Source organism: Oncorhynchus keta, chromosome 19 (genome assembly GCF_023373465.1).
Source record: "Oncorhynchus keta strain PuntledgeMale-10-30-2019 chromosome 19, Oket_V2, whole genome shotgun sequence".
Classification (NCBI taxonomy): Eukaryota; Metazoa; Chordata; class Actinopteri; order Salmoniformes; family Salmonidae; genus Oncorhynchus; species Oncorhynchus keta.
Genome location: NC_068439.1, coordinates 19837570 through 19863358, shown reverse-complemented (window position 1 = coordinate 19863358; position 25789 = coordinate 19837570). Strand labels below are relative to the sequence as shown.

The 25789-nt window shown below is 44.9% G+C and overlaps 2 protein-coding genes across 19 annotated transcripts in view; both read right to left on the bottom strand.

The window, feature by feature from the left end:
• Window positions 1–25789, bottom strand: part of LOC118372793 (cyclin-dependent kinase 6-like) — an 85095-nt gene that overhangs the window by 54357 nt on the left and 4949 nt on the right. The window contains exons 3-4 of the mRNA XM_052469985.1: window positions 21084–21219; window positions 10197–10364 (exon numbers count right to left, since the gene is read on the bottom strand). Coding sequence (XP_052325945.1) covers window positions 10197–10364; window positions 21084–21219 — 304 coding nt within the window. The remainder of the gene's footprint in view (window positions 1–10196; window positions 10365–21083; window positions 21220–25789) is intronic.
• LOC127909292 (putative uncharacterized protein FLJ46204) lies at window positions 181–9457 on the bottom strand. 18 transcript variants are annotated; one of them, XM_052469966.1, is made up of 4 exons: window positions 2760–9457; window positions 2612–2722; window positions 2353–2574; window positions 181–2204 (listed from the first exon to the last, which is right to left on the bottom strand). In XM_052469966.1, the coding sequence occupies exon 4, from the start codon at window positions 1209–1211 to the stop codon at window positions 216–218; it is 996 nt and encodes a 331-aa protein (XP_052325926.1). In that variant the 5' UTR covers window positions 1212–2204; window positions 2353–2574; window positions 2612–2722; window positions 2760–9457; the 3' UTR covers window positions 181–215. The 18 variants fall into 18 exon arrangements, with proteins under 18 accessions (XP_052325926.1, XP_052325927.1, XP_052325934.1 ...); XM_052469967.1 differs by having other exon boundaries at window positions 2390–2574; XM_052469974.1 differs by having other exon boundaries at window positions 2427–2574.

Sequence of the window (25789 nt, the reverse complement as noted above, 5' to 3'; positions counted from 1 at the left end):
ACAAAGACAGCACAGTCAGCCTCTTTCCCCTCAGTGCTATAGCTACCACATCCGCACATCATTAGTTGGAAAATTCCTCATATATGCTGTAATTTTATTTTCTTCATTGCTGTTACAGGCAAGGCTTTAATATCCAGATGCCATTAACCTCCACACCCCCCCCCAATCATTCCCCCTTTTCTCGACCTGAACCGTGGCCAAGAGCCCGTCAACAATTAACACAGATGGGGCCTGAAGTGCAGGGGGTGCGCTGCCTGGCTGGCTGTAGGGGTTACACAGGAAATACCAAATAAGACGTTCACTGTGCATTGTGCTCTCCACCGCTGCCTGTGTGTGTGTTTGTGTATGTGTGTACTGCCTGTGTGTGTGTGTCTGTGTGTGTGTCTGTGTGTGTGTCTGTGTGTGTGTGTGTGTGTGTTTGTGTATGTGTGTACTGCCTGTGTGTGTGTGTCTGTGTGTGTGTCTGTGTGTGTGTGTGTGTGTGTGTGTGTGTGTGTGTGTGTGTGTGTGTGTGTGTGTGTGTGTGTGTGTGTGTGTGTGTGTGTGTGTGTGTGTGTGTGTGTGTGTGTGTGTGTACTGCCTGTGTGTCTGTGTGTGTGTGTGTGTGTGTGTGTGTGTGTGTGTGTGTGTGTGTGTGTGTGTGTGTGTGTGTGTGTGTGTGTGTGTGTGTGTGTGTGTGTGTGTGTGTGTGTGTGTGTGTGTACTGCCTGTGTGTGTGTGTCTGTGTCTGTGTGTGTGTGTGTGTGTGTGTGTGTGTGTGTGTGTGTGTGTGTGTGTGTGTGTGTGTGTGTGTGTGTGTGTGTGTGTGTGTGTGTGTGTGCGTGTGTGTGTACTGCCTGTGTGTGTGTGTCTGTGTGTCTGTGTGTGTGTGTGTGTGTGCGTGTGTGTGTGTGTGTGTGTGTGTGTGTGTGTGTGTGTGTGTGTGTGTGTGTGTGTGTGTGTGTGTGTGTGTGTGTGTGTGTGTGTGTGTGTGTGTGTGTGTGTGCATTCATATCCTCGTGCGTGTGTTTGGGGACAGCCCTCTTCTCCCGCTGCAGTTGGAGCATGGAGAGAGAGGAGAGAAAGAGGGAAGTTTTCCCTTTTCCGTTGAGGAGATATCTAAACATTCCCAGAGAGGGCTGCATGTGCTCTGCTGCATGATGTGTGGGGTTTTTCCCTTTCCAAACTAAGCTGAGTTGTTGCCTGAGTGTCTCTCCAGAGTGGAAGCACATTGTCTGACAGTGAGAACATAAAGGACTGGAGTCACAGACAAAACCTTCCAATGAGATTCATCCTTGGCTATGACTGAGAAATTCATTTTAAAGCGTTTTATTTTTTCCTCAATTCTCACACAGTAGTGGATTAGACTGATGTTGTCTGTTGAGGTACTGGGTCTCAAGAGACATGGAACGTACTGATAAATGTATTGATTACTTATCATTACTGGCACGGCCATGAAATTCAAGATAGGGTCATGGGGAATTCAAAAAAGTGAAAACAGAAAGCACTGAGTCATTGAATAAGAGACATCTGACTGGCTTCTAATGAAAATCTGGAACCTAAAATGACTAAAAGTGGTGAGTAAACGGTAAGTGGTTTCCCCACCCACACTCATAGTTGAACTGAAATGTGTGCAATCATGCTTACTTAAGATTTTTTCACACTCAAACTGACCTCATCTAATTCAACACTACTTGTTGTGGAGCCGCGCAGCGTACGGCGACAATGTTAGACAGGAAAAGTGTAGCCTGGTCCCAGATCTGTTTGGTCATTGTCACAGAGCTGGCAAGAGGGCACAAACAGATCTGGGACAAGGCTACACTTTTCGTGCTGCGCAGCGACAACAAGTAGTGTTGTTGTCGTGGGAGTCATCTGGAGTCTGTCACTTCCTGCCCGGCCAACGGAATGAATTCCTCATGTTGGCAACACCTAGCGACCGACCAGCCGACCGCTTCTCAGGTCAGCTTGCTGCTTGCAGCCACTGGCTTGTTCTGAATGTTCCCTGTATCCATGTGGGGAAACATACCCCACACTAACACCTGTATCTATGTGGAGAAACATACCCCACACTAGCACCTGTATATATGTGGAGAAACATACCCCCACACTAACACCTGTATCTATGTGGAGAAACATACCCCACACTAACACCTGTATCTATGTGGAGAAACATACCCCACACTAACACCTGTATCTATGTGGAGAAACATACCCCACACTAACACCTGTATCTATGTGGAAAAACATACCCCACACTAACACCTGTATCTATGTGGAGAATCATACCCCACACTAACACCTGTATCTATGTGGAGAAATATACCCCACTTTAACACCTGTATCTATTTGGAGAAACATACCCCACACTAACACCTGTATCTATGTGGAGAAACATACCCCACACTAACACCTGTATCTATGTGGAGAAACATACCCCACACTAACACCTGTATCTATGTGGAGAAACATACCCCACACTAACACCTGTATCTATGTGGAGAAACATACCCCACACTAACACCTGTATCTATGTGGAGAAACATACCCCACACTAACACCTGTATCTATGTGGAGAAACATACCCCACACTAACACCTGTATCTATGTGGAGAATCATACCCCACACTAACACCTGTATCTATGTGGAGAAACATACCCCACACTAACACCTGTATCTATGTGGAGAAACATACCCCACACTAACACCTGTATCTATGTGGAGAAACATACCCCACACTAACACCTGTATCTATGTGGAGAAACATACCCCACACCAACACCTGTATCTATGTGGAGAAACATACCCCACACTAACACCTGTATCTATGTGGAGAAACATACCCCACACTAACACCTGTATCTATGTGGAGAAACATACCCCACACTAACACCTGTATCTATGTGGAGAAACATACCCCACACCAACACCTGTATCTATGTGGAGAAACATACCCCACACTAACACCTGTATCTATGTGGAGAAATATACCCCACTTTAACACCTGTATCTATTTGGAGAAACATACCCCACACTAACACCTGTATATATGTCTCTTCACCCTGGGTATTACAACAACCACAGTTTATTTTGGTAGCTGCAAATATGTAACAACAATCAGTGGGAATTAGGCAACGCAGTGCACATGATGCTTCCCCGAGAGAGAGAGCGAGTGTGTGTGTGTGTGTGTGTGTGTGTGTGTGTGTGTGTGTGTGTGTGTGTGTGTGTGTGTGTGTGTGTGTGTGTGTGTGTGTGTGTGTGTGTGTGTGTGTGTGTGTGTGTGTGTGTGTGTGTGTGTGTGTGTGTGTGCCTAATTCCATTCATGGGACAATCCAGTCTGCTTCCCATTATAACGACTGGCCGTGGTATGAATGGACGGACAGGGAAACCCCCACAGGCCGAATCAATTATAATAATGAGCCACTATATGGTTCTAAATATGCCTTGAGGAAACAGACCATTAGGAGTTTGTTCTGGTGTGGCCAAAGCGTCTTGCGGCGGGGGACAAGATCTCATAGCTTTTGATTTAGGGACCAAAATACATAAAAAACAAACATGTTTCCCCTCAATGTGCTGCATGTGCTTATGAGAAAAGCAAAAGGTTGATAATCCTCAGTTTGATGGGAGGAAAAAGGACATGGTTGTCTCTTTTCCTCTTTCCTAAGCCATCAGCTTAACTCTGCAGCTTTACACATCGGCTTGTCACTCAGAGACAGACAATCAGGTGTCAGGAGGCTGAGGTCATTGTAAAACAACAAACAAAGCATTGGACCCCCAGCTACTCCCAGGGTCAGCTTGATCTGCACCCCCGCGCCACCCGATGGGTGGTCCCCGAGTCCCCCTTTCACTCAGGGGAGGAACTGTCAGGGGGCCTCTGAGGGATGCAGCAACCCCATCACACACACGCACACGCACACGCACACACACACAAACACACACACACACACACACACACACACACACACACACACACACACACACACACACACACACACACACACACACACACACACACACACACACACACACATGCAACACATAAAAGAGAAGTTGAATTGTCATAAACCGTCAACTGCCTTTCTGAATTAAACCAGTTTCAGTTAAGGAAAGGAAAATCCAGAAGAGGCCCTTTTTGTACCTTATGCAAATTCAGCTCTCATATACTCTGTAAGAAAGCAGAATATGAATCATATTGATTCATATCCTGACTGTGATGGAGACAGAACAGACACATCTTCTATTCAGAGACAGCATTTCTCAGTGCCCTGGGTAGTTTGGAATGAGTCAAGCGGAGCCAGGTGTGGTAATGAGTTGTATGTACCTGGGCTGCTTCGCTGCCCCTCCTGCCTGTAACTGTGCCCTTTTATAACTAGACAGGCCATTCTCAGTGTGTTGGTAACTGGCAGGTATCACCCTCTATCATCGGACAGAAAGGTACAAATCCTACTATGAGAGTGTGTGTGTGTGTGTGTGTGTGTGTGTGTGTGTGTGTGTGTGTGTGTGTGTGTGTGTGTGTGTGTGTGTGTACTGTGTCTCTAACTGTGAATGGGTTATGTTTTTGCATACTGAGTGAGAGCACAGTCACGGCAGGGCATTCTTTATCTGAGCCAGAGGAAACATCACTGGGGAGGGAGATAGGGGGATTCCAGACACACACACACACACACACACATACAGGAACATTAATCTGGAACCCCCACACACACACACGCAAGCACACAAACACACACACACACACACACAGGATCTGTATTTCTGTCACCGATGCCTAAGGTGGATTCCCAGGTGAATTTCCAGAACAGAAGCTCTAACTGTCAACCTAACAAAATGTTGCCATGCCCCGTCTATCATAAAATAACTGAAACCAGCTAATAGAACCACAGAGCGAGACCCCGACTGACAGCATGACTGAGTCTGGCCAGGCCAGGTACACATTGGATGACACATCTTAACTTGACTGTCTGTTCATTTCTCTAGGTAGTGCTTAATAAAGTTGATCCTCAAACATTTAAACATGAAACAACAATGCCTCCCTTGGTTATATTTGGCCATCTTTACTTTGTATAAGTAATATAATAGTATACATATTTGTATATTCAGATCACTATTCCCACAGATAAATGAATGTCCTCAGTTAGTCCTGAAATACCCTTGTTATGGTCTGCTAATCTAATAACGTCTCATCTCTCCGTGCTTCCATCCCTTTCAGACCTTCTCCCTCGCTCTGTCATCCTCTGTCCTGCTATCTCTGGACATCAGAGCCCAGTGCAAGACAGTCCCACTTCAAAGCCTTGATGGAAGAAGGGTAGGAGGAGGAGGATTAAGGGGGGGTGGTATCGCTGACTCAATCTCTCTCCGTCCCCCCGCCAGGCTCCCTCCCTCACTGTCTATTTCATCCTTGTCACGTCCACTTCAGGGATTCCTGAGACTTGCGTCTCTTCAGCCCTTCCTTCATTCTCACTCTGCACACCCCATATCGTTTACTGGTCTTCTCTCTGCCGTGCAGGCTGGTGCCCTTTCAGTGCCCGCTACATCACATTAGCCGCTTTTCATCTGTGTCCCAGGAGACCATCCTGCCTTCTCTCTCTCGTTCTGTCTGTCTCTCTCTCATTCTGTCTCTCTCCCTCTCGTTCTGTCTGTCTCTCTCTCGTACTGTCTCTCTCTCTCGTTTTGTCAGTCTCTCTCTCTCGTTCTGTCTCTCTCTCTCTCTCTCTGGTTCTGTCTGTCTCTCTCTTCTTCTGTCTGTCTCACTCTCGTTTTGTCTGTCTCGCTCTCTCGTTCTGTCTGTCTCGCTTTCGTTCTGTCTGTCTGTCTCTCTCATTCTGTCTGCCTCTCTCGTTCTGTCTGTTTCTCTCTCGTTCTGTCTGTCTTGCTCTCGTTCTGTCTGTCTGTCTCTCTTTCTGTCTGTCTCGCTCTCTTTCTGTCTCTCTCTCATCCTGTCAGTCTCTTTCTCTGTCTGCCTGTTACACTCCCCATTCTACCTGAGGGACTCCAGACTTCAGACTGACACCAGAAAACGCTCTGTCTGCTTCCCAAATGGAACCCTATTCCCTTTTAGTGCACTACCACAGGGTCCAGATCAAAAGTAGTGCACTAAAGGGAATAGGGTGCCATTTGGGACGCGCACACATGCAGTAATTGAAAGTTCACCCAATTGGAGAAATAAGAGCGCACCAACCGACTGATAGCAGAGGAGCAGAAAATTAGATAAAGATGGACAGAGAGAGTGAAGGAAGAGAAGGAGGGAGGAGGAGAGAAAGAGAGAGATCAGGTTTTCAGAAGAAGGGTCTAAAGCCAGTCGTTTGTCCCAGAAGAACAAGTATTTTGTTTTGGAGAGGGCTGAGGTAGATATTCTTTAAAAAATATTCTTTACATTGGGAAGTAACACACACAGTCCCCATACATAACCTCTGTTATGTCATCTCTTAACTATCTGTTATCTAATGACCTGATATTAATCAGACGTATGCTGCTTGAGACTATGGGGTCTGGCTAGTGAGCCTGTAGGAAGAGGAACCAGGCTGGCTATATGTAACAGACTTGTGTCAAGTATGTGAAATATTTTGGGAGGTTTGGTTTTCCATGTATAATTGAACCAATGGAATAGTACAAAAAGTGCAACCCAAGGAAAAGCAAGCGCCTCAAATACTTTCCAAAATGTATTATATATCCTTTAGCCAGAAACTGGTATAACCTCATACCTAGGCTATTGTGAACAGTGCATATAAACCTGGTACAGCAACAATTCAAAGTTAGCTTTAGTTGGAGTGACCGTAGAATTCTATGGGATTAACCTTACTGAGTAAAGTATTTATCATCATTTCATTTGAACGAATCACACAACTGCGAGGCATGGCTCTGTGCTTGAGGTGTGCTAGTGTACGGGGAAGGGTTAGGGGAAGGTGTTGTGGGAGATGATTGGTTGGTAGATGAATCCAGTGTTCATTTCGTCAACAAAAATAGTGACTAAAATATTCACCGAATACCTATTTTCTGTGTTAATTTACAAGATGATAACTAACTAAATAGACTGAGAATGTTTTAATATACACATATATAGATATATATATATATAATGTGTATGTAATGTAATGAAACAGCAGGGCCTTCGACCTTCGAGCCCGAGGTGCGCTGCGCTATCGACTGTGCCGCAAAAGCATGCTCAAGCGGCAGAGTCGATTTCCGCACTTATAAACCCAGGGTCGTTACAATATGTTTAATATCAGTTGATTATGACGAGACTAAATTATCTCTGTGGATAAAATCTCACTGCAATAGTTTTTTGGAGTCATTGAGAATTTTTCAGTGATAAGTACAATTAATATTAGCAGAACAGAAGCACAGCGCAGTTCTGTTCAGCAGTGGAAGGACGCGCCACACCCGGCACACAGCCTTCATCAGCTGGTGAGCTGCGGGGAAGCAAGCTTTCTCCTATTACACACATTACGCAGGCTACTTTCCTGTTTCTCCGTAGCTAACCAGTCACCGCCAGCCTTCTAGTTAGCTACCCTTTGCCTGGTCAAGCTGCTTTACTAAATGAAAAACAATTGCAGCATTATGTTTAATAGTAAAACAACAGTCTAGCTATGTTTTTCTCTCCCTAGAGTATAGAAAAGTCTTTAAATTTGTAGTCTTGCTCAACCCTCACACTTTCGCCACTGCATTTCAAAGCCAGGTTCTGTAGCCAAAGTACTAGCCAAGTCTCCCTCTGTTCCTGGGAGAAAAGGCTTGATTTAGAATAAGGCTGTACGTAACAAAACGTGGAAAAAGTGAAGGGGTCTGAATTCTTTCCGAACACACTTTCCGAAGCACATGGAAGTCAGTGATTTGTTTACTATAGGTTAATGAGGCAATACAAATGTGATATGACTAAAATGTTACTAAAATGAAAGGGCATTTATTTGACTAAAATGGCCCAGCGTTTTCATAATTTTTACAATAACTAGACTAAATCAGTATTCAAATGACAAAAATGTGACTAAGACTTAATGATATTTTAGTGAAAATGACCAAGACTAGACAAAATCTAAAAAAAGAGTGTCAAAATGAACACTGGATCAAGCCGGTTAAGCCAATGCCTACAGTGGGGCAAAAAAAGTATTTAGTCAGCCACCAATTGTGCAAGTTCTCCCACTTAAAAAGATGAGAGAAGCCTGTAATTTTCATCATAGGTACACTTCAACTATGACAGAGAAAATTAAAAAAATTATTGAGAAAATCACATTGTAGGATTTTTTATGAATTTATTTGCAAATGATGGTGGAAAATAAGTATTTGGTCAATAACAAAAGTTTATCTCAATACTTTGTTATATACCCAAACATGACGAGTTGAGATGTTACCAAAAAGTTATATTTTGGTTTCATCTGACCATATGACATTCTCCCAATCTTCTTCTGGATCATCCAAACGCTCTCTAGCAAACATCAGACGGGCCTGGACATGTACTGGCTTAAGCAGGGGGACACGTCTGGCACTGCAGGATTTGAGTCCCTGGCGGCGTAGTGTGTTACTGATGGTAGGCTTTGTTACTTTGGTCCCAGCTCTCTGCAGGTCATTCACTAGGTCCCCCCATGTGGTTCTGGGATTTTTGCTCACCTTTCTTGTGATCATTTTGACCCCACGGGGTGAGATCTTGCGTGGAGCACCAGATCGAGGGAGATTATCAGTGGTCTTGTATGTCTTCCATTTCCTAATAATTGCTCCCACAGTTGATTTCTTCAAACCAAGCTGCTTACCTATTGCAGATTCAGTCTTCCCAACCTGGTGCACCCAACCTGGTGCAGGTCTCTGGTGTCCTTTGACAGCTCTTTGGTCTTGGCCATAGTGGAGTTTGGAGTGTGACTGTTTGAGGTTGTAGACAGGTGTCTTTTATACTGATAACAAGTTCAAACAGGTGCCCTTAATACAGGTAACGAGTGGAGGACAGAGGAGCCTCTTAAAGAAGAAATTACAGGTTTGTGAGAGCCAGAAATCTTGCTTGTTTGTAGGTGACCAAATACTTATTTTCCACCATAATTTGCAAATAAATTAATTAAAAATTATTGATTTTCTGGATTTTATTTCTCATCTTGTCTGTCATAGTTGAAGTGTACCTATGATGAAAATTACAGGCCTCTCTCATCTTTTTAAGTAGGAGAACTTGCACAATTGGTGGCTGACTAAATAGTTTTTTGCCCCACTGTATGCATGGCTCAAAGAAGGCAACGTTTGACGCATTGGTCCAACAGACTCATTGAGCATTTGGGCGGAAGTGTCTGGGAATGAGATTGGTACTTGTATAATGTTAAAATGCTCACCATGGCGGTCAGGGCCATCTGAAAGCTGTATATTCTGGTGTTTTAACAGTTTATAAGAGGTTTATAACGACATGTATAACAGTAAGGTTCTCAACACGGAGGTCAGGGTCATCTGAAAGCTGTATATTCTGGTGTTTTAACAGTTTACAGGAGGTTTATAACAGGTGTATAACAGTAAGGTTCTCACCACGGAGGTCAGGGCCATCTGAAAGCTGTATATTCTGGTGTTTTAACAGTTTACAGGAGGTTTATAACAGGTGTATAACAGTAAGGTTCTCACCACGGAGGTCAGGGCCATCTGAAAGCTGTATATTCTGGTGTTTTAACAGTTTATAACAGGTTTATAACAGGTGTATAACAGTAAGGTTCTCACCACGGAGGTCAGGACCATCTGAAAGCTGTATATTCTGGTGTTTTAACAGTTTATAACAGGTTTATAACAGGTGTATAACAGCAAGGTTCTCACCACGGAGGTCAGGGCCATCTGAAATCTGTATATTCTGGTGTTTTAACAGTTTATAACAGGTGTTTAACAGCAAGGTTCTCACCACTGAGGTCAGGGCCATCTGAAAGCTGTATATTCTGGTGTTTTAACAGTTTATAACAGGTTTATAACAGGTGTATAACAGCAAGGTTCTCACCACGGAGGTCAGGGCCATCTGAAAGCTGTATATTCTGGTGTTTCAACAGTTTATAACAGGTTTATAACAGGTGTATAACAGCAAGGTTCTCACCACGGAGGTCAGGGCCATCTGAAAGCTGTATATTCTAGTGTTTTAACAGTTTATAACAGGTTTATAACAGGTGTATAACAGCAAGGTTCTCACCACGGAGGTCAGGGCCATCTGAAAGCTGTATATTCTGGTGTTTTAACAGTTTATAACAGGTTTATAACAGGTGTATAACAGCAAGGTTCTCACCACGGAGGTCAGGGCCATCTGAAAGCTGTATATTCTGGCAAGACCGAAGTCGGCCAGTTTTATCTGTCCTCCACTGGTGACCAGGATGTTCTGGGGTTTCAGGTCCCGGTGAACCACACGGTGTGAGTGCAGGAAGTCCAACCCCTGCAGCAGCTGGTACATCATATCCTGTTAGGACACATGGACATTCAGACACAGTCTTAACAGGTACAACATGACACATGGGCACTGAGAAAATACACCTGATATCCCTGACAGAGGATCCAATGGTTCAGCATCATTGGTTTCTCTTCTAAATCAACCACCAACAGGCCTCAGAACAGTGAAAACTCCCACAGAGAGAAGTTAAATCACTGAGGCCTTGTAGGTGGTGCAGCAGCCTGTCGACTAGGAAAAAAGAGAGCGTGTCCCTTTAAAGCCTTTGTGTGGCAGATGCTGATAACTGACACGACTGTGGAGAGAGAGCAGGGCAGGAAAGACATGTTACTGTGGGGAGTAGTTCTTATCTGTGTTCCAAATGTGTTCCCTGTTCCCTATAAGCCCTGGTCAAAAGTAGTGCACTACAAAGGGAATCGGGTGCCATTTGGGAGGCAACCTTGATCTGTTGGTGGTGGGCCTCTCTCTGCCTCCTTCACTACCCACCCTGCAGCTGTCTGGGCCAAGCTGAGGAGGATTGATCGTTGTAGATCCACTAGTTCAAGCTGTAGCCAAGGACGGCCCCACAGGCCCTAATACCCACAAGCACTCAGAGGGAAAGAAAGGAGAGAGAGAGAGTCTGAGAGGAGGGATAAACGGCCATTTCCTCATTCTGGTGGAAACTCTCAGCCCAGCCACAACAACATAAGGACTGAGGGTGATAGTGGCAGTGGGGGCTGTTTGAGTGATAGAGACAGAGAGATTGGGGCAGATTAAAAGAGAAAGAGAGGGAAAGAGAAATGGAGAGGGAGAGAAAGAGGGGCGCTTTCACAGTTGCGACATGAATCGGCCTGCTGCTGGGATTGCAGCAGGCGGCGGTGCGGCCTACCCCCCCGAAACCCGTCGCCAAGACCTCACAAGTGACATGGACCTGGGCCCGCGCGGGGCTCCATTCACTGACCCTAGCAGCTGGTGAGTGATTAAAAGAGCTGAAACAATGAGCTGCACACTCAAGAAGAAAACATTAGCAAACGGCGCGGGGTGACCAGGGTCGAGGGGAGGGGACTAGAGCCTCTCACAATGCATGGAATACGGACAGGACCCTGGATGTGCGTCTGTGTATTAGAGAAGATACAGGGCAGAGGGAATTTGTGTGTGTGGCAGGCCAGAGAGCGTAAACAGGCCTTCCTTTTTGAATATCCATCCACCCATGACCTAGCAGGTCAACAGACAGGGGCAGAGGCAGTTATTTAGGGAGCTGACACAATGGCACCGCCCCCACGAGTTCCTCTCTGTTTGCTTTAAATGGCCATTTGCGCCATGTTTCCTTTCAACAGCATTTCCTACAAAACCCCAATTATCTCAGAAGTGTGACTTGAGGACAAACATACAAACAACAACCATGCCCCCTCGATGCTCCATCTCCTCTCTCCTTTTTCAGTTCATTCATATAACAGTCATACAGTACATGATGCAAGTGAAGATTCATGATGCAGAGTTTATCCATTTTAGTTGCAAATAGCAGTGAATAGCTTGTAGGGCTGGGGATAATGTCAAACTATCAGACTGACATTAATATCTAATCTCTCATCTGCAGATGAGAGAAAAAACCTGACTTGGTGCAAACCAATGTCACAGGAGGTGACACAGAGCAACAAGATACCCAACAACCTAACCATCTAGGACAGCAGCTCAGCCAGAGAAAGCTGGCTAGGAAACACAAGGCAAGCGACCAAAGCCCCCCAAAAAAGAAGAGTACCCAAGAAAAACAGACCTGAAAAATGAAGAGTACCCAAGAAAAAAAGACCTGAAAAAAGTAACCCACATAAAAAAAGTCAAAACATTGCTTCTCTGAGTGCAGCCCCTTTTCTCATGCTAATATGCAAGAGGCGGCCATATTGTTTATTGTAGCTGGGCACAATACAGGACATCTGCCAGTTAGCGTTAGTGTAATTCCCTCCCTATGCTTCATTAACCAGCCTTTTACAGGCCTGGAGACGGGGGACAGATGAGGGTTCTGGGGGGCAGCGTCAGACCAGCCGTACTCCCCAAGGCTGGGGGAGAGAGACCGGCCGCTTGATGTCCTTCCAGCTCATTTGATTCCCGGGGCCTCTTTCATCAATTACCATGCGGTGGGTCTGACTGGAGGCCTGAAAGGGGTCAGGAGGAGTGGATGGACAGGCTGGGCTAGGGTGAGATGGGCAGTGGGGGTTGGAGGGGTGGGCTGGTGCAGGCTGGAGGGGTGGTCTGCAATCTGGTGTCCTCTGGTCTGGAGGGGTGTAAATGGAGTAGTTGGGGGGCCGGGGTTTGCAGTGTCCACTGTCATGGAAATAAAAGGGACGGTGCCGCTGTCATCTTGCACTCGATCGTTATCCATTGTCCCTCATCCCTCCAGATGCTGTTTGGATGTTGTGAATGAATGGGGAAGATCTCACTCCCACCCAACAAGTGGTTTTCCATACTTGCTTTGGAGTCTATGTGGTTCGGCTGAGTAGGCCTCGATGGTAAAGCTTGCTTCAAGAATACATATCCAGTATGCATTTTGAAAAGCTACACTGATGTACAGTATATGAAAACACCACCACAGGGTTCACGTTCACTCATAGATCATAAAGCTGACCATTTGCTGTGAACAGACAATAGTCACAAAGTTAACACTAAGGTCTATTAAATATCCTCAGGTCAGCTCTGACACCTATTACAGCTGAGGAATCATGGCAATATTAAGCCCTGTCACAGGAAGTGGAACACAACACCTATCTGATTGACAACATTAGAGAAAGAGGAGACAGGAATCCCATTGGGAAATACTTTTTTTCTTGGGTACTCTCCCCAAAGCCAACACCTCCTTTGGCCGCCTTTCCTTCCAGTTCTCTGCTGAGAATGACTGGAACGAATTGCGAAAATCACTGAAGTTGGAGACATATTTCCCTCACTAACTTTAAACACCAGCTATCTGAGCAGCTAACCGGTTGCCGCAGCTGTACATAGCCCATCTGTAAATAGCCCACCCAGTCTACCTACCTCATCCCCATATTGTTTTTATTTACTTTTCTGCTCTTTTGCACACCAGTATTTCTACTTTCTACATCACCATCTACTCATCTATCACTCCAGTGTTAACTTCTTCGAGATAAGGGGGGCTCTTTTAATTTTTGGATAATAAACGTTCCCATTTTAAACAAGATATTTTGTCACGAAAATATGCTTGACGATGCATGGAATTGACAGCCTTGGAAAGACAAACCTCTGACGTTTCCAAAACTGCAAAGATATTATCTGTGAGTGCCCCAGAACTAATGCTACAGGCGAAACCAAGATGAAATTTCATACAGGAAATGGTCCAGATTTTGAATGCCCTGTGTTCCAAAGTCTCCTTATATGGCTGTGAATGCGCCAGGAATGAGCCTGCACTTTCTGTCGTTTCCTCAAGGTGTCTGCAGCATTGTGATGTATTTGTAGGCATATCATTGGAAGATTGACCATAAGAGACTACATTTACCAGGTGTCCGCCCGGTGTCCTCCGTCGAAATTATTGCGTAATCTCCAGGTCCATACGCGTTCCATTTTCTTCAGAGGAGAAACCAAACTGCCACGAGTGATTTATCATCGATAGATATGTGAAAAACACCTTTTGAGGATTGATTCTAAACAACGTTTGCCATGTTTCAGTCGAAATTATGGAGATCATTTGGAGAAAAGTTTGCGTTGAAATGACTTAATTTTCAGGTTTTTTCTTACCCAAACATGATGAACAAAACGGAGCGATTTGTCCTACACAAATAATCTTTCTGGAAAAACTGAACATTTGCTATCTAACTGAGAGTCTCCTCATTGAAAACATCTGAAGTTCTTCAAAGGTAAATTATTTTATTTGAATGCTTTTCTTGTTTTTGTGAAAATGTTGCATGCTGAATGCTAGGCTTAATGCTATGCTAGGCTATCAATACTCTTACACAAATGCTTGTTTAGCTATGGTTTAAAAGCATATTTTGAAAATCTGAGATGACAGTGTTGTTAACAAAAGGCTAAGCTTGAGAGCAAATATATTTATTTCATTTCATTGGCGATTTTCATGAATAGTTAACATTGCGTTATGGTAATGAGCTTGAGGCTATAAATAGGATCCCGGATACGGAATTGCTCGTCGCAACAGGTTAATTTGCTAAATTGTAATTACTTTGCTACTATGGCCTATTTATTGCCTTACCTCCTCACGCCATTTTCACACACTGTATATAGACTTTCTTTGTTTTCTATTGTGTTATTGAATGTACGCTTGTTTATTCCATGTGTAACTCTGTGTTGTTGTTTGTGTCGCATTGCTTTGCTTTATCTTGGCCAGGTCGCAGTTGTAAATAAGAATGAGTTCTCAACTAGCTTACCTGGTTAAATAAAGGTGAAATAAAACATTTAAATTTGAAAAAAGAGGAATGTATAACGCCCCACACAGCAAACTTTCGACCAATCGCGTTCATGCTGTCATGCTGCGTCACGCGGTTGCTAAGCTAATCTTCACGCTATTCTCAAAGTCAGGGTATGAATCAAAATGCCTGCTTATTTTCCTTGAAAGTATGTAATGTCACTATTCCAAAACTATATGATACGATAGAGAACAAAATAACTCTCTCATATCTCGGAAAATATTTGTAATATTGAACCCAATTGACTCCCATTCACTCCTTGAAGGAGAGCTCTAGAATTGCCCAGAATTGCACCACGCGGCTCATTGATGACGCATGGGCAACCTACACAACGTTTCCATTTCCTCAAAAGTCCTCAATCAGACAGCCCCAAATGTGTTCGCTTTCGGTGAAGTGTCGAGGAGGTACTCAGATCCAGACTACGGTTAAGAAACACAAGCTGCTTTATGAAATTAAAAACAATAGCAGCATTAAGTTTAATTGTAAAACAACAGTCATGTTTTTCTCTCCCTAGAGTATAGAAAATTCTTTAAATTTGTAGTCTTGCTCAACCCTCACACTTTCCCTACTGCATTTCATAGCCAGGTGCTGTACTAGCCAAGTCTCCCTATTTTCTTCAGAGAAACAGCTTGATTCTAGCCATTATCATTCATGTATTGGCGGACCGCATTTTACACATTGGTGACTCGGACTTGGATTCGAGCACAGGGGACTTGGAACTTGATTCGGACTCGAGGTTTAGTGACTCGAAAACATCAATAGGCAAAACAGTCATTATTAGCTCCAGTTCAAAGTCTTTATCCCCCATTCTACTAACATCAGAAGCCTCCTCCCTAAGTTTGTTTTATTCACTGCTTTGCCAGATCTGATGTCCTAGCCGTGTCTGAATCCTGGCTCAGGAAGGCCACCAAAAATCATGAAATTTCCATCCCCAACTACAACATTTTCCGACATGATAGCACTGCCAAACCCCCTTTGGGGTTGCAGAGTAGCAATCTACTGCAGAGACAGCCTGCAGAGTTTTGCCATAATATCCGGGTCTGTGCCCAAACAGTTCAAGCTTCTACTTTTAAAAATCCACCTTTACAGAAACACGTCTCTCACCCTTGCCACTTGTTATTGACCCCCCTCAGCCCCCAGCTGTGCCCTGGACACCATATGTGAATTGATTGCCCCCCATCAGAGTTCGAGACCCTACCAGGTACAACCCTAAATCCATAACCATGGGCACCCTCTTAGATATCATCCTGACCAACTTGCCCTCTAAATACACCTATGCTGTCTTCAACCAGGATCTCAGTGATCACTGCCTCCATTGCCTGTGTCCGTAATCAATGTAAAAAGCTCCCTAAAACACTTCAGCGAGCAGGCCTTTCTAATCGACTTAGCCAGGGTATCCTGGAAGGATATTGACCTCATCCCGTCAGCAGATAATGCCTGGTTGCTCTTTAAAAGTGCTTTCCTCACCATTTTAAATAAGCATGCCCCGTTCAAAAAATGTAGAACGAAGAACAGATATAGCCCTTGGTTCACCCCAGACTTGACTGCCCTTGACCAGCACAAAAACATTCTGTGGCATTCTGCATTAGCATTGAATAGCCCCCGCAATATGCAACTTTTCATAGCAGTCAGGAACCAATATACACAGTCAGTTAGGAAAGCTAAGGCTAGCTTTTTCAAACAGAAATGTGCATCCTGTAGCACTAATTCCAAAAAGTCCATGAAGAATAAGAGCACCTCCTCCCAGCTGCCCACTGCACTGAGGCTAGGAAACACTGTCACCACCGATAAATCTACGATAAATCTACGATAATCGATCATTTCAACAAGCATTTTCTACGGCTGGCCATGCTTCCACCTGGCTACCCCTACCCTGACCAACAGCTCTGCACCCCCTGCAGCAACTTGCTCAAGCTCCCCCCTTCTCCTTCACCCAAATCCAGACAGCTGATGTTCTGAAAGAGTTGAAAAATCTGGATCCCTACAAATCAGCTGAGCTAGACAATCTGGACCCTCTTTTTCTAAAATTATCCGCCGAAATTGTTGCAATCCCTATTACTAACCTGCTCAACCTCTCTTTCGTATCGTCTGAGGTCCGCAATGATTGGAAAGCTGCCACGGTCAACAACCTCTTCAAAGGGGGAGACACTCTAGAACCAAACTGTTATAGACCTATGTCCATCCTGCCCTGCCTTTCTAAAATCTTTGAAAGCCAAGTTAACAAACAGATAACCAACCATTTCAAATCCCACCATACCTTCTCCACTATGCAATCTGGTTTCCGAGCTGGTCATGGGTGCACCTCAGCCATGCTCAAGGTCCTAAACGATATCCTAAACGGCATCGATAAAAGACAGTACTGTGCAGCCGTCTTCATCAACCTGGCCAGGGCTTTTGACTCTGTCAATCACCGCATTCTTATCTGCAGACTCAATAACCTTGGTTTCTCAAATGACCGCCTCGCCTGGTTCACCAACTACTTCTCAGACAGAGTTCAGTGTGTCAAATCGGAGGGACCTCTGGCAGTCTCTATGGGGGTGCCACAGGGTTCAATTCCCGGGCCGACTATTTCCTCTGTATATATCAATGATGTCGCTATTGCTGCTGGTGATTCTCTGATCCACCTCTACGTAGATGACACCATTCTGTATACATCTGGTCCTTCTTTGGATACTGTGTTAACAAACGTCCAACCAAGCTTCAATGCCATACAACACTCCTTCCGTGGCCTCCAACTGCCTGCCTTCTGGATGATAGCAGGGTGAACAGGCAGTGGCTCGGGTGGTTGTTGTCCTTGATGATCTTTATGGCCTTCCTATGACATCGGGTGTTGTAGGTGTCCTGGAGGGCAGGTAGTTTGCCCCCGGTGATGCGTTGTGCAGACCTCACTACCCTCTGGAGAGCCTTATGGTTGTGGGCAGAGCAGTTGCCGTACCAGGCGGTGATACAGCCCGACAGGATGCCTTCGATTGTGCATCTGTAGAAGTTTGTGAGTGCTTTTGGTGACAAGCCGAATTTCTTCAGCCTCTTGAGGTTGAAGAGGCGCTGCTGCGCCTTCTTCACAACGCTGTCTGTGTGGGTGGACCAATTCAGTTTGTCCGTGATGTGTATGCTGAGGAATTTAAAACTTACTATCCTCTCCACTACTGTCCCGTCGATGTGGATAGGGGGGTGCTCCATCTGCTGTTTCCTGAAGTCCACAATCATCTCCTTTGTGTGGTTGATGTTGAGTGTGAGGTTATTTTCCTGACACCACACTCCGAGGGCCCTCACCTCCTCCCTGTAGGCCATCTCGTCGTTGTTGGTAATCAAGCCTACCACTGTAGTGTCGTCCGCAAACTTGATGATTGAGTTGGAGGCGTGTATGGCCACGCAGTTGTGGGTGAACAGGGAGTACAGGAGAGGGCTCAGAACGCACCCTTGTGGGGCCCCAGTGTTGAGGATCAGCGGGTGGAGATGATGTTACCTACCCTCACCACCTGGGGGCGGCCTGTCAGGAAGTCCTGTACCCAGTTGCACAGGGCGGGGTCGAGACCTATTTATAGGCCTCTATGGCCTATTTATTGCCTTACCTCCCTACTCTTCTACATTTGCACATACTGTACATAAGATTTTTCTATTGTGTTATTGATTGTACGCTTGTTTATTCCATGTGTAACTCTGTGTTGTTTTTGTCGCACGTTTTTGCTTTATCTTGGCCAGATCGCAGTTGTAAATGAGAACTTGTTTGTTTGTTATATCTGGAGTATTTCTCCTGTCTTATCCGGTGTGAATTTAAGTATGCTCTCTCTAATTATTTCGCTCTTTCTTTCTTTCTTTCTTTCTTTCTTTCTTTCTTTCTTTCTTTCTTTCTTTCTCTCTCTCAGAGGACCTGAGCCCTAGGACCATGCCTCAGGACAACCTGGCCTGATGACTCCTTGCTGTCCCCAGTCCACCTGGCTGTGGTGCTGCTCCAGTTTCAACTGTTCTGCCTGCAGCTATGGAACCCTGACCTGTTCACCGGACGTGCTACCTGTCCCAGACCTGCTGTTTTCAACTCTCTAGAGACAGCAGGAGCGGTAGTGATACTCTGAATGATTGGCTATGAAAAGCCAACTGACATTTACTCCCGAGGTGCTGACCTGTTTTTCCTAGCCACCGTGCTTCTACACCTGCATTGCTTGCTGTTTGGGGGTTTAAGGCTGGGTTTCTGTACAGCGCTTTGTGACATCAGCTGATGTAAGAAGGGCTTTATAAATACATTTGATTGATTGATTGGTTGGTTGATTGATTATTGATGTGACTAAAATTAACGGGAATTTAGTTGACTAAAATGGCTCTGTGTTTTCATAATTTTGACAATAACTAGACTAAATCATATTCAAATAACAAAAATGTGACTAAGACTTAATGATATTTAAATCAAAATGGCTAAGACTAAATCTAAAAAAAGAGAGCCAAAATTAACACCGGACACATGTGCTGCCCTTCAACAAGCCTGAATGCTTTCTGATGTTTGGGAGTTCCATCCTCTCTGTTCCTGTCTGGGCCAGGGGAGAAACATTCCTTGGATATTCGGCAAAAAACGAGGCCCACATACAGTGCCTTTGGAAAGTATTCAGACCCCATGATATTTTCCACATTTTGTCACACTACAGCCTTATTCTAAAATTGATGAAAAATATATTTTCCTCGTCAATCTACACACAATACCCATAATAACAAAGCAAAAACAGATTTTTAGAAATGTTTGCAAATATATAAAAAGTTAAAAACAGAAATACCTTAAATTATAGTATTCAGACCCTTTCCTATGAGACTGTAAATTGAGCTCAGGTGCATCCTGTTTCCAATGATCAGCCTTGAGATGTTTCTACAACTTGATTGGAGTCCACCTGTGGTCAATTCAATTGATTTGGACATGATTTGTAAAGGCACACACCTGTCTATATAAGGTCCCACAGTTGACAGTGCATGTCAGAACAAACACCAAGTCATGAGGTTGAAGGAATTGTCCGTAGAGCTCCGAGACAGGACTGTGTTGAGGCACAGATCTGGGGAAGGATGGCAAAAACAGTCTGCAACATTGAAGGTCCCCAGGGACACAGTGGCCTCCATTATTCTTAAATGGAAGAAGTTTGGAACCACCAAGACTCTTCCTAGAGCTGGCCGCCCGGCCAAATTGAGCAATCGAGGGGAAAAGGCCTTGGTCAGGGAGGTGACCAAGAACCCGATGGTCACTCTGACAGAGCTGCAGAGTTCCTCTGTGGAGATGGGAGAACCTTCCAGAAGAACAACCATCTCTGCAGCACTCCACCAATCAGGTCTTTATGGTAGAGTGGCCAGACGGAGGCTACTCCTCCGTAAAAGGCACATGACAGCCCGCTTGGAGTTTGCCAAAAGACTGTGAGAAAAAAAATTATCTGATCTGTTGAAACCAAGATTGAACTCTTTGGCCTGAATGCTAAGTGTCACATCTGGAGGAACCTGTCACCATCCCTATGGTATTGCATGGTGGTGGCAGCATAATGCTGTGGGGATGTTTTTCAGTGATGGGGACTGGGAGACTAGTTTGGATTGAGGGAAAGATGAATGGAGCAAAGTACAGAGAGATCCTTGATGAAAGCCTGCTCCAGAGAGCTCAGGACCTCAGACTGGGGTGAAGGTTCACCTTCAAACAGGACAACGACCCTAAGCACACAGCCACGACAATGCAGGAGTGGCTCCGGGACAATATATATTATTATATTATTATTATATTAAGTCTCTGAACGCCCTTGAGTGGCCCAGCCAGAGCCCGGACTTGAACCAGATCAAACATCTCTGGAGAGACTTGAAAATAGCTATGCACCGACACTCCCCATCCAACCTGACAGAGCTTCAGAGGGTCTGTAGAGAGTAATGGGAGAAACTCCCCAAATACAGGTGTGCCAAGCTTATAGCGTCATACCCAAGTAGACTGCCAAATTACTGCCAAAGGGGCTTCAACAAAGTACTGAGTAAAGGGTCTGAATACTTGTAAATGTGATATTTTCAGTGTTTTTTTATTATAAATTTGCAAAAAACTGTTTTTGCTTTGTCATTGTGGGGTATTGTGTGTAAATTGATGAGGGGAAAAAAACATTTTAATCAATTTCAGAATAAGGCCGTAACGTAACAAAATGTGGAACAAGTCAATGGGTCGGAATACTTTCCAAATGCACTCTATTCATAGACCTAATGAGTACAATTTACAATTCAACTGAACTGCCCCTAGACACTAAAATCTTTCTTCCATTAGGGAAAGGTATTAAGTAAGGGTAATCTGATCCAAGATATGTATCAATCCCAGCAGTAATGTCAGACTCACCTTGATAGTTTCAGGTGGCACCCCAGGATCAGGGGCTTTCTCTAGGTATGTGGTCAGGTCCTGGTCAACATGCTCAAAGACCAGGGTCAGCTTGGTCTCGCGGTCGGTCCGAGACACAGTACACACATCGAACAGTCTGCAGAGAGAGAGGCAGAGGAGGAGAGTGAATACTGCTGCTTGGCATTGTTATGTGAGTCTGATATTATGATAACACTTATATAAAAGTCTAATCTATAAAAGGTTTATAAAGGGTTTATAAAAGGTTTATAAAGGGTTTATAAAAGGTTTGTTTTTATATTTCATTAAGGCTCCCGAGTGGCGCGGCGGTCTAAGGCACTGCATCACAGTGCAAGAGGCATCACAACAGACACGGGTTCGATCCCAGGCTGTAGGCTGTATCACAACCCATAGGGCGGCGCACAATTGGCCCAGTGTTGTCTGGATTAGGGTTTGGCCAGTGTAAACCGACAATGTAAAAGAATGTCAAAGAATTTGTTCTTAACTGACTTGCCTAGTTAAATAAAGGTTAAATAAAAGAAAAAATAAGTCAGTAGAGGTTATAAGTGCTATAAATCATCTGTCTTTAATTTTAGAGGAATAACAATGTAAATTCAGAAAAAAATGAAATGTCCTCTCACTGTCAACTGTATTTATCTTCAGCAAACTTAACATGTGTAAATATTTGTATGAACATAACAAGATTCAACAACTGAGACATAAACTGAACAATTTCCACAGACAGTTCTTGCAGTGAGATGTTACCACACTCTTGCACCTGCAAGTTCCCGGACATTTCTGGGGGAATGGCCCTAGCCCTCACCCGCCGATCCAACAGGTCCCAGACATGCTCAATTGGATTGAAATCCGGGCTCTTCGCTGGCCATGGCAGAACACTGACATTCCTGTCTTTCAGGAAATAACGCACAGAATGAGCAGTATGGCTGGTGGCATTGTCATGCTGGAGGGTCATGTCAGGATGAGCCTGCAGGAAGGGTACCACATGAAAGCACATGAAAGCGCGAACCACTGCTTTTAACCAGGGCAAGGTGACCGGAAACATGACCGAATACAAACAGTGTAGCTATTCCCTCCGCAAGGCAATCAAACAAGCTAAGCGTCAGTATAGAGACAAATTAGAGTCGCAATTCAACGGCTCAGACACAAGAGGTATGTGGCAGGGTCTACAGTCAATCGCAGATTACAAAAAGAAAACCAGCCCCGTCGCGGACCAGGATGTCTTGCTCCCAGACAGACTAAACAACTTCTTTGCTTGCTTTGAGGACAATACAGTGCCACTGACACGGCCCTCTACCAAAACCTGCGGGCTCTCCTTCACTGCAGCCGATGTGAGTAAAAAATGTAAACGTGTTAAACCTCGCAAGGCTGCATCCCCAGCCGCGTCCTCAGAGCATGCGCAGACCAGCTGGCTGGTGTGTTTACGGACATATTCAATCAATCCTTATCCCAGTCTGCTGTTCCCACATGCTTCAAGAGGGCCACCATTGTTCCTGTTCCCAAGAAAGCTAAGGTAACTGAGCTAAATGACTACCGCCCCGTAGCACTCACTTCTGTCATCATGAAGTGCTTTGAGAGACTAGTCAAGGACCATATCACCTCCACCCTACCTGACACCCTAGACCCACTCCAATTTGCTTACGCTCCAATAGGTCCACAGCCGACGCAATCGCAACCACACTGCCCTAACCCATTTGGACAAAAGGAATACCTATGTGAGAATGCTGTTCATCGACTACAGCTCAGCATTTAACACCATAGTACCCTCCAAACTCATCATCAAGCTCGAGACCATGGGTCTCTCTGGGTACAGGACTTCCTGACGGACTGCCCCCCAGGTGGTGACGGTAGGTAACAACATCTCCACCCCGCTGATCCTCAACACTGGGGCCCCACAAGGGTGCGTTCTGAGCCCTCTCCTGTACTCCCTGTTCATCCACGACTGCGTGGCCATGCACGCCTCCAACTCAATCATCAAGTTTGCAGACGACACTACAGTGGTAGGCTTGATTACCAACAATGACGAGACGGCCTACAGGGAGGAGGTGAGGGCCCTCGGAGTGTGGTGTCAGGAAAATAACCTCACACTCAACAAAACAAAGGAGATGATTGTGGACTTCAGGAAACAGCAGATGGAGCACCCCCCTATCCAAATCGACGGGACAGTAGTGGAGAGGGTAGTAAGTTTTAAGTTCCTCGGCGTACACATCAAGGACACACTGAATTGGTCCACCCACACAGACAGCGTGGTGAAGAAGGCGCAGCAGCGCCTTCAGATGCACAATCGAGAGAATCCGCCTGGTACGGCAACTGCTCCGACCACAACCGTAAGGCTCTCCAGAGGGTAGTGGGGTCCGCACAACGCATCACCGGGGGCAAACTACCTGCCCTCCAGGACAACTACACCACCCTATGTCACAGGAAGGCCATAAAGATCATCAAGGACAATAACCACCCGAGCCAGTGCCTGTTCACCCCACTATCATCCAGAAGGCGAGGTCAGTACAGGTGCATCAAAGCAGGGACCGAGAGACTGAAAAACAGCTTCTATCTCAAGGCCATCAGACTGTTAACATTGAGTGGCTGCTGCCAACATACTGACTAAACTCCAGCCACTTTAATAATGGAAAAATTGATGTAAAACTGTATCACTAATGCCACTTAATATCATGTTTACATAGCCTACAAAACTCATCTCATATGTATATACTGTACCCTATACCATCTACTGCATCTTGACGTCTTTATGTAATACATGTATAACTAGCCACTTTAAACATTGCCGCTTTTATGTTTACATACCCTACATTACTCATCTCATATGTATATACTGTACTCTATACCATCTACTGCATCTTGCCTATGCCGTTCTGTACCATCCCTCATTCATATATTTTAATGTACATATTCTTCATCCCTGTACACTTGTGTGTATAAAGTAGTTGTGGAATTGTTAGGTTAGATTACTCGTTGGTTATTACTGCATTGTCGGAACTAGAAGCACAAGAATTTCGCTACACTCACATTAACATCTGCTAACCATGTGTATGTAACAAGTAAAATTTGAATTGATTTGATGAGGGAGGAGGATGTCTTCCCTGTAACACACAGCATTGAGATTGCCTGCAATGACAACAAGCTCAGTCCGATGATGCTGTGACACACCGCCCCAGACCATGACGGATCCTCCACCTCCAAATCGATCACGCTCCAGAGTACAGGCCTCGGTGTAACGCTCATTCCTTTGACGATGAACACGAATCTGCCCATCACCCCTGGTGAGACAAAACTGTGACTCGTCAGTGAAGAGCACTTTTTGCCAGCCCTGTCTGGTCCAGCGACGGTGGGCTTGTGCCGATAGGCGACGTTGTTGCCGGTGATGTCTGGTGAGGACCTGCCTTACAGCAGGATACAAGCCCTCAGTCCAGCCTCTCTCAGCCTATTGCGAACAGTCTGAACACTGATAGAGGGGTTGTGCGTTCCTGGTGTAACTCGGGCAGTTGTTGTTGCCATTCTGTACCTGTCCCTCAGGTGTGATGTTCGGATGTACCGATCCTGTGCAGGTGATGTTACACGTGGTCTGCCACTGCGAGGACGATCAGCTGTCTCCCTGTAGCTGTCTCCCTGTAGTGCTGTCTTAGGTGTCTCACAGTACGGACATTGCAGTTTATTGCCCTGGCCACATCTGCAGTCCTCATGCCTCCTTGCTGCATGCCTAAGGTACGTTCACACAGATGAGCAGGGACCCTGGGCATCTTTCTTTTGGTATTTTTCAGAGTCAGTAGAAAGGCCTCGTTAGTGTCCTGAGTCTTCATAACTGTGACCTTAATTGCCTACCGTCTGTAAGCTGTTAGTGTCTTAACGACCGTTCCACGGGTGCGTGTTCATTAATTGTTTGTGCATGGGAAACAGTGTTTAAACCCTTTACAATGAAGATCTGTGAAGTTATTTGGATTTGGATTAATTAGCTTTGAAAGACTGGGTCCTGAAAAAGGGACGTTTTTTTTCACCATCTATGACAAACCATATTTTTCCAGTACAAACTGCCTTCTGAAATATGGAGAAAGCACACTTGATAGGATCTCTAGTATCATTCCAAACCTGAGAGAGATCTAATCTATTTAAACCATCAAGATTCAGTTAGGGAAGAAATTCCTTTATAGTGTCAGGTAACTGTCCAGGCTAGTTTTACTAACAGTTTGAAAGAATGCGAGAAATGCTTTAACCTACTGGGGCGTTGTTGGCTAAACGAAAGGAACCAATCTGAAAGGACTCCTTACTCCTGAATGATCAACATTTTGGCAACATGATCTCCTAGCCATTATTCCAGTGAAATTACACTGCTTTTAGAGTATGTGTGGAATGGTACAGTACAGTAACCACAACAAGATCACTTGAGAGTTGAACTCCTTGTCAAAGAAATTGAATTGGAATTCTCGTTCTTAAAAACATGCAACTGCAACCTACCAGGGTTCGAATCCAGGTCTCCTGCATGCCACAAGACCCCTTGGCCCGCTGAGCTAAAGCCTTAGCCAATACACCTGGGAGCAAATGCAACTCTTCAGGTCTAAGAAAATGTGATTCATCAAGCGAACATAGTTACGATCTAACTCCTTCAGGCATGTTTTGATTTCTGAACACAAAACTAAACCTATCCTTCAGCCTATATCCTGACAAGGCCAATAATAATG